This window comes from Metopolophium dirhodum, chromosome 2 (genome assembly GCF_019925205.1).
Source record: "Metopolophium dirhodum isolate CAU chromosome 2, ASM1992520v1, whole genome shotgun sequence".
NCBI classification, from domain to species: Eukaryota; Metazoa; Arthropoda; class Insecta; order Hemiptera; family Aphididae; genus Metopolophium; species Metopolophium dirhodum.
Window position 1 is genome coordinate 38030969 of NC_083561.1, and position 21607 is coordinate 38052575.

A 21607-nucleotide genomic window follows, 5' to 3' on the forward strand; every position below is an offset into this window, starting at 1 on the left:
TTTTATATTGTATTACCGCGGTGGCGACGTTGCAATTGCAGCGGAATGATCTAGTTTGATTTATTTTTTGACAAATTTCAAAAAATATTCAGATAATTGTATTTCAAACGTACATCGTATTGCATACCCTTCGGCCTTTACCCAACATCCATCCATTCGACACTCGCATAATACACAAGTAAATGTCAACCAAATGTTTTTTTTATTTATTTATCGAAATCCAATAATGATTGATCTATATATTTATATTGTATAAGATAGTATTGGTGGATTGGTTTTAGAGGCGGTCAAACGGGGGCGGATGAAGGGGAATTGTAGATCCCCCCCCCCATGGCACATCTCAATATTTATATGATCTTATAACAATGAATTATATTTTTTATGATCAAATAGTGCATGTTGAAAAATCAGTTGGGGTGACTCCCACCACCCGAAAAATCATTTGACCGCCATGGTTATACATTATATATATTATACGTATATGTTATGCAGCTATAAAATGTAAATTTTCATTTTTTTCGTGTTGGTTAGGTAAACTTTAACGATTTTATCGATTGTATAAGTATACCTAATTGGTAAAAGTAACTTATTCTTATCAAATTCTATGTGTTTACGCTCGTATATATTATACTCTCACCCGCGTGGCCTTGCAATATTACTCCTATCAAGAGTTTCTGATTTATTTACAAAAAATTTAATATAATATGCACCTAAGACATTCGGAGTATAACTATAAACGTACCTACCTACGATAATTTATTAAAAATATATTCATTGGAATATCGTTATGTGATTACGTTATAGATATTTGAAGCACTTCAGTCGCTTATACACATAATATGACAGTACAACAACTGTATGTTTTATGTACCTATGTATAGTGTGTATAAATATTCCATTCATATTTCCTCTGTAGTTCCTCTTTTTCATTACTTTTATCATTCATTAATGATAGGTATTTGAGGTATTTCTTAAATTTTAAAAATATTGCTTCTCGCCGATGTCTCTAAAATGTATAAAATATTAAATCAATGAATGCAGATGGTGCTTTAAGTTAATTTAAATAAATGTTCTGAAATCAGTTTATTTTATGAATAAAATAGGTCTACTTTTAACTATTTATATTGTTCTATACAACGTTTTATATAAAAGTCTTAATATTTATGTTCTACAAATATTTCAAGTTTATTTAAAACGTTTGTGAATGATTTAGTCATCTTGTCTTCTTTGATACTAAACTAAAATTCAACGACCGTATTAATAAAATTAAAAACAAAACATCCTCAAAACTAGGTTTTCTTAAACGATGTTGCGCAGAAATTAAAATTTAGTAACCCACTTGCACTATAAAAATATATATATTTCTCTTAAAACGTTCTCAATTAGAATATTATACCACCTTCGTCTGATCTCCCAATTCCATAACACTGGCTTAAAATCTCGAATCTTTCCGTAATTCTTTTTTATGGTTCTTTTCTTTTAAATGTAGAGTAGAAACACTTCAGCCTCATACTGGTTATGAATTATGATAACATTTTATGGTTTTGTAGTATGACTTCTGTAAAAAACGGTAGAAACTATCTTAATTTAGACTTTTTATTCAAACTCTTCAGTAATGAATTAGATTGTTATTGTAGCTCTTTGTTAGAGAAACTTTTAAATTTTATTAACTAATTTTAAAATAAATCTGAAAAATAAAAGACATAAAAATTTTTTTTCTACAAAACATATTCGTAGATACGTTCTAATTATTAAATCAATTCACCGGCAAGTATGCTAATGCATTAGGTAACTATGATAATTTAGATATATTTTATTCTAATATTAATGATTTTAAATAAATAATATGTGGTTCAAGTGTACTTTTCTAATGTTATCAAATTTCTTTTTCTCCGAATTTAATAAACTAATAAATATTACATAATATTAAATATATAATATAATAATGTTCAGTTTATTAAAATATATTTACATTGATACAACATATTATTATATAATTAAATATAATTTTAAATTTTACTACAACACTTAAGCAAACCTTACAAACTAGTAACTTATGTTATAACTTCAGAAGTATACAATTATGAAGTTAAAGTACTTTTTATAATAATAACAATAATTAAGCTATTTAGTATACCTAATATCTTTCGAAAATCATTTAAAAGACATTAATTGTATCCAAAAAAGGAATTAGCAAGTTAAATGCCTAGTTAATATTTTGTACTCCGTAGAAGATAATGGGATTTTTTGAATTCATTGAAAATGTTAAAATAAAATAATATAATTCAAATTCTTAAACGACTGTAATTATAATAGTATTACATTATATTATACAGGAAATACAACATGTATACATTATTCCATATTCACCATTAATATTAAGTATTATATTTCACACATAAAATACTACAACATCGATTGAGTAACTTTATAATATAATATATTATTTTAATACCATCCCGAACTTGCACGCAAATTTATAATATAGGCATCATAATTTATAAGTTCAATTTATTTTAGCTGTATCAATTGACTAAATTGAATTTCTTACGCGGTTCCGGTTTGAATCGAGAACATTGAACGATCATTTTTAACAATTATTCTACACTGCTTAACCAAAATTCCTTTTTATTGAATTGGTATTCGTTTATTTGCAAGTAAATATTATAACAAATAATTAACAATAATATTTATAAAAATTAGTATTATTTTACTTTTGGTGAAATGTAAAAAAATATTTGAATGAATTACTATTCTTTGAGTACAATTTGTGCTAGAAAACTTTCGGACTAGGTCAACAAAATTAATCTAAAAAATAGTCTAATAAATTGGTTATATTTAATAAATTGGAATAATATTACACAAAGGACGCACATATAGATAAAATTATGTAGTAAGACATCGGGTGTACATAAAAAAGTGTACCTATGTTTTTTTAAAATTATTTAATATTGTAAGAAAACAGTTTCGAAGACTAATATACAATATTATTCAATCGATTCTACAGAAATCTGTGCACATTGAGCAGGGGATCCATTTATCTATATACCTATTAGAAATACGCAGGCGTGAAACTCAATTTGTTTCTGCCACTAGGATCACGTGGTATACCGGAAGACTAACGCTAAAGTCCATCATAATGTCTACTTTGTCCACGATTGTTATTTCTATTTATTTATTTAAATTTTTTTTTAAATGTTTGTTATTCTTTTCTTAGACGTGACCAGGCGAAACGGTTATCTTCTACGTTTTGGCGGCCGGCCGCACGAAATATCTTTAATCTATAAGACTTATCCGAGTGAGTAAAATATTCAATAATCGACACGACGAAACGAAATCAAAGTATCAAACAGTCCAGGAAATCGAAAATTCTGGCAATAACGATATCATCAATATAAAATCTACAAAAATTCACAAAAAGGTCGATTGACAAACGTGACGCGTAGTAAGCCATCGCTCTTTATAATAATGTAAATGTTCTTTAAAATATTATGCTATTATAATATTTACGTATACGCGTCGGAGCATAATAATGTATACCTAGGTAATAATAATAAATGTACATAGTCTTTCGATAGATTGTTTGAGCAAACTTAAACGTTTCGTTTATGAATATAATATGATGATGCATATAACGCTTTTTAAAATAGGAATAACGTATACCTATAATAATATAATAATAGGTATATGTATACAATATTACACATTGTATACTTTTAGAAAGTTGCCGTCCGAGTAGATAATACATACTAATTCATCGATATTGTGTTCATGCATAGTTAGATAATAGTTATAATAATAATAATTATGTACTTCAAAAATTGGGGTAGGTCATAATAAGTTTATAACGTATAATATTATATTATGGTACCTATATACAACGGGAATTGTCACACGTCTCCGACGGTTTCGATGTAGATTTCAGAGCTAAAACAAAATTATATTAGGAAAATACGGTATTATATCATCTTATATACTGCCCTGCCCCACGGACTTTGGTTTTGAACGAAAAGCGTTTGTTTATTTTTTAAAAATTCCTTCCGCCGACCAAGTTAATCATCTTATGCTATAGGTAGGTATCGTCCAACAGCATTTCGACCGTCAATTAGAAATGATAACGATAAAAAAATCTGTAGCCATCGCCCACGTTTCGAGTATAGGTATGAATATATAACTACAGCATGCACGCAAAGCGCATATACACAAATGCGAAAAAGACATAAGCAATAAGCATAATTCATAAATATAAATATATATATATACACGCGCAGTGCTCTTTGACCTCGAAACACGATCTCCCACCGTTCGTTAAGACATATTATGTATAGGTACCTACATTTATTCGCGAATAATTCGTGCTCTGTGCAGCGTTTTGAATGTTTATTGTTGGTATAACCGATAGACGGCCATGTCGAAACTTGGGGGAGGAGAGGTTTATCTGCAGTAAAAGGTCCTCTCGATGCGAAATAATTTTAACAATACAATATGTCGTTTGGGGAAAGTATTGTAACATATTATATTATACAGGGAAGCAGTGGCGTGACGAAGAACTTTATTTGGTGGGTGTCCTGGAGACTAGGGGCATTTCACATATAGTAAATAATTTATTAAGTACACACCAAGACTAAGCCAATCATTCTCAGTTACCATTTAAGTATATATGTAATTATTTATATAAGTATTTATAAATTATTGTGCATTTGTGCCTCATAAGTTAATGAAGTTCGTCACGCCACTGCCAGGGAAGCATAATATCAATCGAATGTTGATCTAGGTAATAATAATAATAATAAAAGCTTGCTCTAAGCGGCATCGCGGCAGTTTTATAACCAATATGGCCGGTTCTATACTAAAATAGGCCGTTATAAATACAAATTTAATCAGAACCTAAAATTAATGAAATATTTGTGAAATTTACAAATTTATGTAAGTCCAAGTTCAAAACAATTTCATTATATAATTTTTTCAACTTTTGTATCCAACTACACAATATATTATATATAGATTAATACATCTGCAAATATGTATGCATTTATGTTCTACATTTTCAACTATCAACGTAGATAAATTGTATCTCTAAAAAATTAAAAATCATTATTCCAATTTCCATTTTACATCGTGTTCCATTGTTATCAAATTTGATATTAGTTAATAATTATACATTTCAGTGCTGATATAGATCGTTTAACTAGTAGGTACTAGTAATATATTTCCATTACGCTCAACTATGTTGGACTGTGTTGAAACAGAAAATCTGTAGTTAAACATAAATTATTATAGATATACCTATATATATATGCCACCCTTATATACGGTTGAAATTCAGGGGAAGATCCAGAGTTAGGAAACTGTGGGTCAGGACTTTTCAAGGGGCCACTTATTAAAACCAGATTAGAAATCTATACTTGTGTAATATTAAAAAATTCATTTATACTGTATGTGTGTTTATTCGAGGGTCCAAGTGCCCTGCAACTACCTAAGATCTGAAAAGAGGCCAATTTGATCGGCAAATATTAACTGTGGGTCAGCTGACCTCCTGAACCCCTCCTTAGATTCGCCCCTGCGATTGATGCTTGGGATATTATAGAGAAACAGTTCACCAATGGTTATTTGTACAAAGAAGCATACAACTATTAAAAGAACAAAATTAAAACTATTGAATGGGAAAATGGATTAGAAAACAAATTGGGATATTATTAAAGTTTTTAAGATTCCTTAACGCTGCAAGCTCTGCTGATACATACTATTGCGATTCCTGTTCAAATGTATATTTTATAGTATTGCATCATTGCGTCAATCGGAAACATTTATTGATTATACTATTTGTACTTGAATAACATAATAATATGAATTATGATCATGTATTCATGCGTGTATTATATTATCGCAAGTCGCAACGCTGTCCGTATATATGTATACAATATTTTGGTAGTTTTGGTATGTTATTTAAACAGTTAAACACAATTAAAAAAAAAAAAAGTTATTGATTTCTATAAAATATTATACGATCAGCTTTTTTATTGATAGTATATAGTCGTATACCTAAAAAGAATATAGACGTCATTATACACAATTACCTACACAAATATTCATCGTTCACCGAAGAAAATCATCGGGATTCGTTGTACCTATACTTATATTTTCCCACGTAATTGCAATATCCCAATTAGATAATTAAAACACATTAGTTATATAACTTATAGATATACGGTGTGATTCATTTAACTTAAGACACTCATATAATTTCAGAAAACCCTAACGTTTTTGTTAATATTTATTTTACGCCATTACAAGTTGTTACAAAACAACATATTTATTAAATTATTTTACTAATTTTTATCGTTTTCATTTTTTAAGTTTTCTGCGCTTTTGAATAATTACAATAATATACATTTTTAATTTCATAGTCTGAAGCAGAATAATCTTGGAGTATTTCGATCTATTGAAAACAAATTTCGAACAAGTATTTTATTAGTCATATACCTATAAGTGTTTAAAGTATAGACGAACGGAGTAATGGACCAACATTTTCCAGAGTACCACTATAATAGTCTGTAGTAATTACCACTCCACACCGCTCACCAAAACTTTAAATACCTATTTGTAACTCATAAGCTACTCATCCAAAATTTGATTTCCAAATTCCTCTCTAAGTACTCCAAAAAATATTTTGCTTTGGACTACGGAATTAAAAATACATGTTGTCACTAAAAAACAGGAACAATATTTATTTGAAAATTGATAACGATATAAAAAAAAATTGCTTGAAAAATTTTGCTTTTCAACGAATTATACTCCGAGTGATATGAAAAAATTAAAAAATATCTCCGAAAACGTTATTGGAAACAATGAACGACTGGCGTTAAAATATGGTTCGCCCGGTATGCATATACTGTTATACAGATAGATATTATATACATAGGTACATCACCTCGCGGTCTACGTCTCGGCAGTACCTAGCTATGCGTCTAAGACGAAACGACTTCCATACAGGCACAACACGCGCAGACTCTGCAGCACGCTGCGGATTCCGCTCGTTGCTCATATTATATATTATAATATTGTATATTGACGTATAACACACAGACACACAGTACGCACGCGTGTGCCCCATACACGGGGTTTTTCGGTGTGTCTGATTGGCGACGATTTTGCGTGCGTACAGCGGACATGCGAAAAGAATAAACAAAATAATATATAATCGTGCCGCTAAAACTATTTAAAGATAGGTACCATTTTTTCCACACGCATTAATATTATGTTTCGTTAAACGCGCACAGACGCGTTTAGATAACACGTCGTGTGCACAATATAACGGATATGATATATTATTATTATTATTATTATGTAGCCTTCCAGATAAGCGAAAATATTATATTTTATATCAATAATGAGATGTGGTGGTATTCCGTCCACAATAATATTATTCTATTTCTCGTGATCACGACGGATGGTTCGAAAAGTCCAAACCGTTTGGGGGTCTCGGTTTCTCGTTGGCGTGGGGGGGGGTTAAATATTTCCATCCCTTAGTTATTTTATATAGTTGCGCCACTGCAGCAGTGGACGCGTTTGAGAAGCGACGGACATATCTCATGTTACATAACGATCGCCTCTAAATAGCGGTCACTTCCGAATTGCGGGCGTTTTCTTGGGAACCAAGTACAAACTTTCTACGAACTGAACCCTCTGATTAGCGGACAACATTTTAGCGACCGATATAGTGTCCAATATTTAGAGGTTTCACCTCTCACTATATATCGCTTATTCGGTATATCTATATAAACACGCGTGTTTGTTATCTACATGACTACGTAGGTATATAAGTATATATATATTTAATTATGTACATATTAAAATGAGCCTGCGGCGGGATTTCAACGGATATATTGTCTATAAAATATAATAGTTGTTAGATACTCTAGTTGGCACCGTAAGTGCGCTCGTAAAAGTCGATTTCATGAGGTAGTGCCAGGTTGCTCCGGCGGCGGGGTATGCTGGACAGCTGGAAGTCAATGGGTTGCCGTTGGTCATACAGCGATGGTGCCTGGAATATTATGGCGCATGTGCCCACTATACAGGCTAGAGTGAACACCCACAGGAAGAACCGGTCAAACACCATCGAAACGTACTTCCAGTCCTCGATCACCTAAATTTTAATATTGTTATATACATTATAAGTACTATACACATAGTAGGTTGTATAAATCACACGAGAATTAATGTTATATATTCGCCAAATATATTATGTTTAGTTTAGCCCCGGCCTAAAAATCTGATACACGACCCGCAGTGCTCTGGCACTGAGATCCGCCAAAGTCTCGGATGGTCGGGGTGAGACTACTTATTAAATAATATTGGAGGTCTCTTAAAAAAAATTTGCTATTTATAAGGTAATTCAATGTATTAATAAGATTTTTTTTATGTATGATAAAAGTGAAGTGGGATTTAAATGAGATATACCTATGTATCATCATTGAGTATATATTGTATAATATAAAATATTTACAATACACTCAATGGTAACATGCGTATATGTTATATATTCGCCAACTATATAGGTATGTATTTAACACAACTGAGAAAATTAATACACAACCACGGCACTAAGATCCGTCTAAGTTTCAGATGACGCGGAAATATTCAGAAATATATGTTCAGAAAATATTAAGACACTTATTAGCATAATATGTATGATAAATATACGTATATATTTTGGTTGTAATCCAATTACCCAGAGAATAAATACACATCATATTAATGTATTATATTATATACGTTATATTGAGCTCTACGATATAAATACACTTATCATTGCCGGTGACACTTAGAAAAAAAATCAACTAGGTATGAAAATGGAATAAGTCGATGTAAAAATGTTTACGAGATGTGCCTCCGTTGATTCTCAATACCGACAACACTTCGATAAATGACTGTAATCTGTATCCATAGTGTATTTGTAAAAAAAAAAATTGTAAATTGTAGTTCAAAATAATTTATGATTGTAAATTGATGGCGTGGAGGTGTTAATGAGTCACTGACTGTGGACTGTGTGATTATTGTTTTTTTCCTCGTCTATATTGCCATTAATTACTATACAATTTTCTAGCATGCGTTGATATTATAAGTTATAATTTATAACTATAGGGACTGAATTTTCATATAAATGCATATTATTCTTCTACACTTCAATAATTTAATTTAGAATAATTCTGATTAAATACATTTTGTGATGCGTAGATTCTGTATCTATAGTTATTATTATTTTTTTTTTTGCATATACAAGTAAAATTTACGTATATAAATTACATACTTTTAGATAGTTGCATACAGGTTGCATGTTTCATATACATTATAAATAAATAAATTTAAATTTTGCTCAAAGAATGATTACATGTTGTAAGGAGCCATCATGATATTTTGAGCATATAGTAATCGAACGATTAGCTGGATAAATTTATAATTTTCTGAATATTAATACAATACTAAATTTATAATTTGTTATTAATATCATTTAAATTGTTTCATAATAAATTAATAAAAAAAAGAAGGATTTCAACCTTATATTTCGAAAATCTTTTTAAAAAAAATGTACTATTTTTCAAGTTTTTTATGTACCTCTTGATGCATATTTTTAAATTGCTTATGAATATTCTAAAATATTTTTATAAAAATCCGTGATCTAGTTATAATACTTATGGTGTTTTACGTTTATATTTTTGCATTTAACGGTTTCCAATCAACCTTCACATTTCTGAACATGTTTTTTTTAGCTTTCTTTGGTAAAAGATAGAAGAAATAACATTCAGACCATTTTTATTTTTTAGTCCAAGTATTGAGTTATAAAAATGTGTTGTTTTTAATTTTTATACAATTTAAAATTTTATATTTTAATATTTGAACATTTATTATACAACGTTAACCATATGATAAGCTAACCGCGTAATTCAAAATTGTTTCATAAATTTAAAGTTCATAATTATTACCAACGGTTGTATTATCTATATTTTTTTTATTTGATTTAAATGATGAATTTTGGCTTGAAATTTGCATTTTTATAGAAGTAAATACTATAGTCAATTTACAGGGTAATTAATCAGGCATTCTACTCCCATTTTTCCTTTTATAATGAATCTATCCAAATAATGATTTTTGAATTTTTAAGTACACTCTGCAAGGACTATATTTTCAAATATTTAAACAAAATCAAATACTATTTTTTTATTTCGTCTATGGAATGTCCTTTGCTTCTTTGGGCGTACCAACTTCTTTTTTTCAAATGAGATTTTCCATTAAACTGTTAAGTAGATGAGTTTGTTGGTGTATTTATATCGAAATTTGAACGAGTAGTTATGAGTTATTTATGGACAAGTCCACGATAATAGGTTTGGTAGATATGTGTTACTTTGATGATTTTAAAATTATGTTAACTAGTTACTAATTAGTATTGATCTATATTAAATTATTAACTTAATATTATAATTTGTATAAAGAATAATAGTATAATATATATTATGTAAGTAAGTAACTACTAGGTACCTATGTCTTTATTAAATATTACATATTTTTTAATTTTTGTAAACCCCTTTATTAAAGAATATTACCTATCTATATCCCTAGACCCTAGTATAGTAGTATATAGTATATGCATGCATTTAAATAACTTAGAAATTACTCATTCCAATTTTGTTTTAGTTACATTAAAATTTTCAAAAAAATTTACAATTTACTGTAAAAAAAGGTTTGTTTTTATTTGAAGATAATAAGTTTGTATGGCCTCAGGACACTCCTTAAATGGTGTAAATATCTATGTACAGTAGACTTCGTTTAATAGTTAATAGAGACACCGGTTAATTAGGACGACCGCTTGATCGGGGTAACTCTTCAATTACCAAAATACACTACCTAATGAATGTAGTGTATTTGTTTATTGCTTATCTGAGCCACGTAACCGGATATATTTATTAATTACGATCGATAATCTGCTAATATCCGAATTGAATTATGCATGGATGACATCACCTATTTTCGTCGAATGGTTGCAGCAATGAGATAGGAATATGGACAAATGTATTTGTATACAATGTATACAAATGACAAATTGTATTTGAAATATGGTCCTTGTGTATACTTTAAAATCCCAAAAATCAGAACTCAAATAAATGAATTATTAAAAGGAAAAATGGGGGTGTGCAATGTGCATGCTTGGTAGATAGCTCTATTTAATGAAAACCTAAAAGTTTAATAATACATTATACGTGCATAATAAATGTATAAATATTTGAATAGACTGTCAAATTATATGAATTATAATAAAAAGTCACCATTGCGAAGTATGCTTTTTTCGTGTACCTTCCTATGTCAAATAATTTCATATAAACATATATAGTATATACCTATATATATAATTGCACATATGATTGTTGTAAGTATTAGTTTAACAGATTGTATATATATATACATAAATAAAATAAAGTTAACTGCAAAATAAGCACAGAATTTTACAATTTTAATTTATATTAATTCGTCTAAATTTACTAAAATAACTAATAATACAATGAGCTTAGCTAGATGATCAAAGTTATTTGACTGCCTTTTAGTAATAACCTCAGTTCTGTAATATTTTTTGTATGGATATTTCATGTCATAATATTAATATACGTCATATAGGTAGCTACGTGATCTATAAAACTAACACAAATTTAAATAATAAACGTGTTATCGTAACTGTACAATACGTAGGCGATACATTTATTTCGCACAGTTTATAATTGATTTGTTTTTACATTTTAAAGACAGGAAATTAAAATTAAGTAGGTACTCGAGCTAGTATGCATAGTAAAAAAAATAAACATTATACCTAACCAGTAATGTTACAACCGAATCAATTTAGATTAAAATACCGTATTTTGTTGAATCGTCAAAACAAATTTTGTTTTAAATAAAAAAACGAAATCATATTATGACTGTCTACTATTTAGATAACTGAAATTGTATAATATATAGGCCGTTTTTATACGTATGATAAAATGACATGTACCTACGAAGTACTTACACTATTTTCCGATGGTTAATAACAAATATAAGTTAGTATATTATATAGATACTCCACGACTAAATTTCTAATAAAAGTATTTTTATGTTTGAGACAATGTACGTGTACATTAAGATTAATTATTTGATTAATTGTGATAAATGATAATAAATTAAAGATAGGCAAAAGGGAATCTTAATGTGATTAACTATAAAACTTATTCATAGACACTTTTTTGAATCACAAAAATGTTTTGCACTTTTTATGAATATTATGGTTTTAACTTTTAACTTTTAAGTGTTTAATAATTGTATCCTGTAGGCTTATATTATAATTTTAATTATATAGGTGGAATGAAGATAAAGTAAAAGGGTTTATATATTGATTAGAGCAATAATTGTTTTTGTTTTTTTTCAAAGTACGTCCTACACGGCTACACAGTATATTTGCATTTATATAATATTATAAATATTATTATTCAATTCACGCGTCTATATTATACGAACAACGAACATTAAACAACTTGAAACTAATAAAAACCATTAACCTATTTGAATATTGTACAATGTATAATTAAATTAATATTTGATTATTATATTACATTAATTTACCTCTTTATCTTTGTCTGCGTCTTTTATATGTTGAGCAATATAACAGACCCCTTGTAAAGCCTTGAGTAGATCTGGAGACATTGTCTTTGGCATTACATTCTCCGCTAGAGAAATATCATTATTTTCCATTAGTCTTTGTACGAGAATTCATTTCATTTCATATTATTATAATATGCATAGGTACTACGTGTGTACAACAGACTAAACAAATTTAAAATATCATCTATATTATATTGAATTTATAAATTTATAATAATTTTCACAAATAGTGAGAAAATAAATAAATAAAACTACAGATATAGGTAGCTATACTATTAAATATATTCATTAAATTATTGAATAATGATTAATGACTTACGATAATTGTGAGGCTGTACAGATTGAATTTTTTTGAAGGACCAGTGTCTCTGGGTCAAAGATGGAGGTTTCTGTTCGGTTCCACCGCTATCGCTTATGCTGTCTCGACTGTGAATTATAATAAATTATCGTATAATAAATAATAACAACTATAATCTATACTGAACATCATGAGACTGCGCATCCGTCACAATCAGACGTTCAGACTTTAAATTATCGATAAAACTGTTTTTAAAAAAAAGCCGGTATAGTATATATGGTTAACAGTGAGCATATAACAGCTGTATAATATAGCAGGGCCAGATACCTGTAGTCCAGTTCGTTGAAGTAACCAGGTGAGCTTTGGAATCCGTCGTTGGTCATCAGCGAATACGGCGGCCGGCGCATCATCAGTATCTGTGGCATCATGTGCAGAAACACGGTTCTCACCCAAGGCGACAGGGTGTGGGTTGATGGTGACCTTTATAAGCGATTCGATTTGGTTAAAAGACGCCCGACGTAATATTGTAATATATAGCGATAAGACATGCACGGTATAAACGCACGCTTACCGGAAATGGATGTTTAACACGACCACGGTCATGCCGATCGACATGGACACTAGAACCATGGTAAACAACAAGTACTTGCCGAGGAGTGGAACGGCCAGAGACGTCGGGGGGATGATCTCGGCTAGCAGCAAGAAGAACACAGTCAACGACACTAGAATGTTACTGCACAGAGTCACCTGAAGTATTATTATATTATTATAAAAGGACGAAATCGCATCAGTGATCGTTCGTAGTATAAGGTATTAGGGGTAAGTTACTTTTGAAATATTTAACTAAATTGCTGTAACATCTTACTCGTTACAAAATATAATATATATTTTCTTCGTGTACTATATTATTATATATTGTTATTTGTTAATAATAACAGGTTGTACGTTACATTTGCTAGTGCAGTGGTTCCCGACCGGTAGGAATTAAGATACTGAACGGCGGGAGGGGGGGGGATATAGTAGTACCTAATGATGAAATAACGAAAATTTTATTGTTAAAATAATTATGCCATTTTACATTCAGTAAAATTGAAAACAATAAATTAATTTTACTTATAAATTATAATATTTATAAAATTGTGCTAAAAAATATAAAAATAATATTTATACCTAATTATTAAGTTATTTTATATTATTAAAAATAAAAGGTCATTTAAACACTAATTTAAGGGGGAGAGGGCGTGAGATTTTTGAAAAAAGATTGGGAACCACTGTGTTAGTGTTCCAAACAAACATCTACCCTTATTTTAGTGCGTCATTACCTATTTATCTGTATATTTAATATAACAATAGTAAATTTGATTTATACTGAATACTGTACTAAGTGGATTTGTGTTATTATAATCGATTTAAAATTATAATTCCGCGATTTATATAAAACAGTTCCCAGGTCGATGAACCGTGTAAAATGTATGCAGATATAGCGCTTTCGATATTGCAATATGATTTTTTGAATTCAAACAGTTTTTTTTTCAAAAAATGCAGCAAATACGAGTTTATAATATGTAGGTATATGGTTTTTTTTTTATTACCTTTTCGCCAGAGTCTGACGGCAAATAGAACACCAACACCGTCATGAATGTCAGTCCGACGCACGGAATGATCAGATTAACAGTGTAGAACAAAGTCTTGCGTCGCATCTTTATGTTGAAAGTTATGTCTGAAAAATTCTTACATTAGAAATGTTGTTTCTGGTAACAATTTTGATCTAGTTGGTAGGTAGACTTTGAGGCGGTGCATACTATACTTGCGTCCCAGAATTTATTTGATACGCAAGTATTGCATCCACATAAAAAATGTCGAAAACCGGTCATAATCATACTACTTGCGTCCCAGTATACATTTTTTATAGCCAATATTTTGTTCAGAAAATCGATAATTAGAAATCGATTAGTTGAATGCATTTTGCTAATATATGCGAAATACGATATACCTATCCATCTTCTTGCATAGTATGTACTAACTGTATGCTGCAGTTATATAAATATAAATGTATAAAACAGTTAACTATTATACTTCAACTAAATATTGCATAGTATTCCATATTGATATTTGATTCCATTATTACATGAGTTCTAGGTTAATATAATATGGCGACTAGTGATATTGTACATGAAATAATGTTACAATATTATTATTAGGTATATATTATAATATTGGTATGCAATTTGTTTTAAGGTACTCAATATTACTTAATGCTAGTCAATTGTATTAAACCAAATACTAAAGTACTTAGGTATATAAACTTTGAATATAAATTATAATTTTACTGTAGTACCTATTTTATATAATGTTGGTTTCTCGCTTTATCAAAATCAAGTGTAATTTTTTGCAAATAGTACGTGATTATTGAAAATAACTGATTATAAGTTTATCAATATAATCGCATACCCAAATGCACGTCAATACCCACAACAAAAATGTCATTAAATTATCATGATGACGCATTCGTACATAATAATCAAGTTTTTGACGAAAATATTAGGACGTCATAAAATATAATTTACGATAATGAAATGAGATATTTGTATCGCATATTGTTAAAAAATGTAACATATAATTTTAAAGCTTATATAATATATTACCTATATATTATTCCGTACACATAGATTTATTATATTAATACAGAAACTAACATATAATTAATATTTGTTTACCTGTAAACGTTTAAAATATGATAATATTATTTACTACCTATAGTAGGTATATTATGTTATTATTGTTTTTTGCCTAAATGTTGTGCAGATCTTATACGCCTCGCGCCCTCGCCTTATACTTTCTGTCGACGTTGGCATAATGTTAGTAAAAAAAAATCACACATATTACACAATATTACTCTTTAAAATTAAATGTATTCTATCCATTTTAGGTTAATTGACCTATGTTCAAACTTAAAACATCGTATAAGACCCCCACAATAACGACAACTGCAGTTGGTACCTAACCGTTTTGTCCGGACAGCGAAAGTTGTTCTTAATGTTGAACGTTTAATCACTTATTATTCCATATACGATATATAAGACATAATATCATATATTATAATCATAAATAATCAGTCTATTCAGTATATTATATTCATATTATGATAGTTGTATTATATTTTACATGCAAATATAATATACCTACTAAAATTTATGTCTCTCTAATATAATAAAGGCACCTTATAATATGCTGTCTTGGCGCAAGCTGTGCACAATATTACCTAAATTTAATCACATAGGTATATATATTATATATAGGTATTAGAATCACGCTAATCATCGTTTATCCAGACGAGTGACGACTTGTCGTGTAACTCATAACCATACCCGAATCATCATAATATCAAATTATGCGTACATAATATAGTAGGTACATAATATTATTTTGATACATATTTTATGGTATAAACTATGAACTATAAAGTATAATAAACCATAATGTATGAGTGGTTAACGAACATAACCCTTAAACAATAAAACACAATTGTCTTGGCGAATTGGACAATATTTACACGAGGTTCGCGAGAAAAAATTCGATAACATTTAAAACGTTTCGACTCACCTGTATACGATTCTGAGCAACAGGAATAGAACTCTTCGTTCCTGACCGCAGGGACTTCGAGTAAATCCCATTCGACGGATAGATAGAATTCGCTTAAATCGATGCCAACGTCCACGCGGTTTCTACCCTGCGATTGGTCGATGTGCCTCAAGTCTACCTGCACGTTATTTATACAGTAAAAGAGATAAGTACGGTTAATCTGCCTAGTCAGTTGGGAATTGGGATTAAAATATTAAATAATATACCGAAAACGTAAACATTATTGATCAGTGATCACATACCTGATTTCCGTTGTACGTCCACGAACCGAACATCATATAACAGTTCTGTTCGTCAAACGGAAAGTACAGAACGTTGATCTCGCAGTATGATTTGTAGATGGCCGGAGGTGACCATAATACTTCACCGGTATACTTGAGCACAGCTTTTGTCATCAAGGTTACTTCGTAGTTCCCGTCGGCACTGCGAAGGAAAAATATAAAAATGTATTCTTCAATTTGTTAGACATTTGATTTCGTTATAGTATAATTCTCAATTTATTGGATTTACGAGTAAAATCGTAAAAATTGTAAATCACCCGTTGTTACTCAGCTTTTAAACCACCTCCACTTATAGATATATCATGTTTACATACACATCATATACCTAATATATTATATTTAACAATAATCCAATAGAGGAATTCCATAGCCGTCCAGGGGGGAGGGGGGCAAAAGGGGAAAGTGCCCAAGGGCTTTCATGAATTTAAGGGGTGTCAAAAAAATGAACGATAAAAAGAAAAATGTGGTGTATTATTTTAGATAGGTATTAATTTTCCTTTTATACTTCAATAGCGAAGAAGAGTACCTATTAAATTATATGTATTATTATACTATTATAACTATTAAGTTTACAATTATGTAAATAATGAATTACATTTAAACATACTTACATGCCTATAATAATGTATAAATATCAATATTACCAAAGAATAGAATATTATTGATACATTATTAATGATGATATAATATGATAGCAAATTATAACTTTGTAGCTAGGTATTATACCTATAGGTACTACCATAACTACATACCATCGATTTTATTTTATATTATGACAACGAATATTATATGTAAATCATGATAACTATTACCTTTATTATTATTATTATTATTATTATTATTATTATTATTATTATTATTATTATTATTTAAAGTTTTCCTGGCAATCATCATCTAAAATTATGTATGAAAAATTTAATTTTTTAACATTTGAAAATTGGATCACAATATATGGAATAAGTAGTTGGAACTAAGGATTATAGTGTAACGATTTTTACATACGAACAATTAACATAAAAAGATAAAAAAAAAAAAAACTATTACCCAAAAATATATGTATATAATATTATATATATAACATATTATGGTATAAAGTTATAAAAACTCGTTGTCAATTTCACCCACCCCCAAAATAAAGTTCGACTGAATTCGGACAATTCTACAAAAAAAAAATCTTGTCATGGCAATGTTGTACCATCCACACTCAAAAACGCAGAACGTATGAATGTATGATTTATAGTGGATTTACGCTCAACTTGTTTTTAAATTTTCAAGTTATGAGACCGAGTGAAAACTTTTTTATCGACTATAATTTAAAAAAAACTAATGTAAATCAAAATTTTCTTATGTCTACAAATAGTTTAAAAAAATTTAAAAATATTTAGAGTTACGCCAATAAACAAAATCTGTTTTTTTGAAAATTGCCGGTTTTGCGTAAAAATCTCAGTTTTTACTTAATTGTTGGTATGTTTTTCCTGACGCTTTTTAAAGAGTTCTGGGAATTTTTTACTTTTGATCCACCAAAGTACCAACTAGTTTCTCTTTCATATCCGAAATGATGCTGAAGTAGAAAAGCTTAGAATTTTTACTGCACCAATTATAATGACAAAAAAAATAAATCTTAAATCATCAAATATTGTAGGCCAAGGGCGTTACAGGTGGTTGAGAGGTACGCAAACATTAGATTTGCTCTCCCACTAAAGCCGGAAATTTGTTCATAAATGCAAGCGTCATATACCTATAGGTATCTCGGTAATTGGTAAACCTATACCTAATTATTCCTATGCTTGGATCATTCGATTGTCTTATGATATTTATTGTATTATATCAAATGCAAGTCGATTAATTTATAAGTACTTATCACTTATATGTGAAAATCAATATTATTGTACGGTTATAGGTATATTCGTCATTCATCATACCAGATTAGGCATTGGGACTTTGCGTCGTTCAAAAATATTACTATAGTTCTAACCGTATACATGTATAATAATTATTAGTATTATAACATTTTAATTTATTTTATGTTGAGACAAAATTAGTAGCATTAAAATTAGTATACATTTTCTTCATAATTTACGTACGTACCTACAATCTACTTTAATATAGTTCGATACGAAAACAAACCCAAGGGCAAACGAACATTCCATAACAAATAAACAATAGAAAATACAAATATATATCGTACAATAGACAATAGTACATACATGGAAAAAATATATACGTATATTATATTATTATGTGTTCCTCCGTTATGCAATTACTCATAAATGCCTATATGGATTTCGATTGGAATTTTTACTATGGATATTATGAACATACTAAACAACAAAATGTCAATGAAATATTATTATCCACCCACAATTGGTTTTTCGTTAGGCGGCTAGACGTCTATGTGTGGTCGTTGGCAACAATTACAGCTTGTTTGCGTAATAAATCACGAGACTAAAAAATTATTTATGAAGATTTATGAACGACGGTAGAATATAGTGCATAGTTATTTTTAGTATATTCTTATAATATAATTATTTTGGCGTTTACGAATTATATAGTATAATGTTAAGTAAACGATTATTACTTGTTGAACAAAACTATGTCGGGCAACCAAATATGATCCGATGGCACGTATAACTTGTCTAAGCCACCATAGTCTTTGGGATCCCATTTCAAATTGCAGTCAAACCATTTCTGGATCAACCACACACTCGTTGTCATCACTTGACTTTTGAGATTCTATAACAAAAACAAAAAATGTGTTGAAATACGCATCATGGTGAATTAGCTATATTACTGTCCGTCGTCGCACCCATTACCATTTCGGTTAGCTGAGTGAGTTTTAAGCCCATCCAAACGGTCAAGTTCTCCGAATGGTTTTGGACTGGTCTGATCAGCCGATTGTAGTTGCTCAGAAGGTCATCGAACAGATGTTTTTTGTAAGGGTTTCCTTCGAATTTTGTATCTAATTACATATTTAAGACTAATTAATAATACGAAACAATTAATAACACAATATAGACTCGTCGATTGATCGAAAATTAACTACATTATTTCAACAAACAAAAATCAATAAATTGCTGGCAACAATATCGTTTTAATGGGCGCAGTTTAACGACAACAATTAAGACAAATGTAATAGGTACGTGCCTACAATTTAAAATATTACGGATTATGGAAACTGAAAAGTATAAAATGCAAAAACTGTTGTTCATGCGGCGCCCACAACCATAACACCGGTAATAATTATTATGATGCCATTTTAATTATATAAATCCGTTGATTATTCTGTTATTGAATAATGCAAATATCACCTAGATTTTATTAATTCAATTTTTGGTGGTGAGAAACTTCAATACTCAATTTAGCTCGTCCAAAAATGCTTTTTATTATATTGTTTGGTGAGAGTAGGCGAGGTTCAGTGCAGTGTGGGTATAGCGTTTAAGCGTCCACGGGTCTGTCGCATTAAAAAAAAAAATGTCTAGCTTCAGTAAGTCAAAGATTTAAATTGCATCTATGCTTGGATTGTAATATTTATGCAATTAAATAATATACCTTATACTAAGGTAGGTATACTATAGGTACCTACTATACCTACCTAATATAAGGTCTATGATTTAGAATTTAGATAGTGTATAGGTACGTGTTATGATAATACAGCTTTGTGAAAAGATAAGGTTTCACTATCCCTTCAATAATAATATAACAAACGACAATCGATTTTTGCTTGGATATTATTATTATTATTATTATTATTATTATTATTATTAGCTGTAATACATTATACACGCGTTACGTAACAATTTAAAATTAATGGCTTAACGTTATCAATTTATCATCAAACTCGTGTATATATTATAGTACATACACAAATCTAAGTATACATAACACGTCAATGCGTATCTGCGTGCCCAAATCTCATAATATATTATGTTATGATAAGCCAAAATGTTTCAACTTCAAGAATACACCACGCGTGAAATTTATAGAATTCCAATGGACAAGTTGCAGAATACCACGAATAAATAACATATTATTATGTGTGTTACAGAACGTAGTTTAAACAGTTAAAGGATCAAAGTGATGGATCCAACGATTGTTTGAACTCTAAAATATTTAAATCATTTCGACACGCTATTATGTTCTAATATGCTGGTTTATAAATACAACCGTTGTATTTGTTGTTTTTGTGCTCGCATTATTTACGTCTACAAACGAATCAAACATATCTATAACAGAATACAGGTCTCGTCCGTTGTACCTACGTGTATAATATATAATATGTATATAATATTATTGTCTATGGGTGTGATCAATATCAATGTTTTACTTACCGTTCAACGCGAATTCACAATAGCTGAGAGGCAATAGTAACGGGAGGATAAATAAAATATTCATTTTGACGCCGTCAAGGAACTGCTAGGACACCGTATGGGAAAATGCACAAGACTCGTACGGATAGCGAAGACCAACACTCACGTTTCACGTCAGCTGACTGCACTTTTCGCGCATTGCCGTGGAAAATCAATAACCACGCCCTCTCGTCCACAGCTTCCACCCCGTTTTCCATGGAAAATTCGCACAGATGCGCACCGCGACCCACAGCGACATTTCGTTACCTACGTTCATATCAACACACCATCACTGCGTTGTCATGATTCGATCTCGAAATCCCATATACTGCAGCAGATGACAACGCGCAATATTATAA

The 21607-nt window shown here is 29.7% G+C and overlaps 1 protein-coding gene across 1 annotated transcript; it reads right to left on the bottom strand.

Moving 5' to 3' along the window:
* Positions 1 to 1933: 1933 nt before the first annotated feature.
* LOC132937871 (acetylcholine receptor subunit beta-like 2) lies at positions 1934 to 21383 on the bottom strand. The gene is made up of 11 exons (XM_061004458.1): positions 21231 to 21383; positions 19716 to 19861; positions 19481 to 19635; positions 16864 to 17044; positions 16583 to 16739; positions 14572 to 14699; positions 13551 to 13726; positions 13307 to 13459; positions 13001 to 13107; positions 12643 to 12746; positions 1934 to 8146 (listed from the first exon to the last, which is right to left on the bottom strand). Exons 1-11 carry the CDS (start codon positions 21292 to 21294, stop codon positions 7919 to 7921), a joined length of 1599 nt encoding a protein of 532 aa, XP_060860441.1. The 5' UTR covers positions 21295 to 21383; the 3' UTR covers positions 1934 to 7918.
* Positions 21384 to 21607: the final 224 nt, after the last annotated feature.

Bases quoted from the DNA above. Each gene is read 5' to 3' on its own strand.
- LOC132937871 (XM_061004458.1), bottom strand. From the start codon at position 21,294: ATGAATATTTTATTTATCCTCCCGTTACTATTGCCTCTCAGCTATTGT. The intron at 17,045-19,480 runs GTAATAATCGTT...TTTCCTTCGCAG, and splicing joins GACATAGTTTTGTTCAACAA to TGCCGACGGGAACTACGAAG. The intron at 8,147-12,642 runs GTAAATTAATGT...ATTAAAATTTAG, and splicing joins ACGCAGACAAAGATAAAGAG to GTGATCGAGGACTGGAAGTA.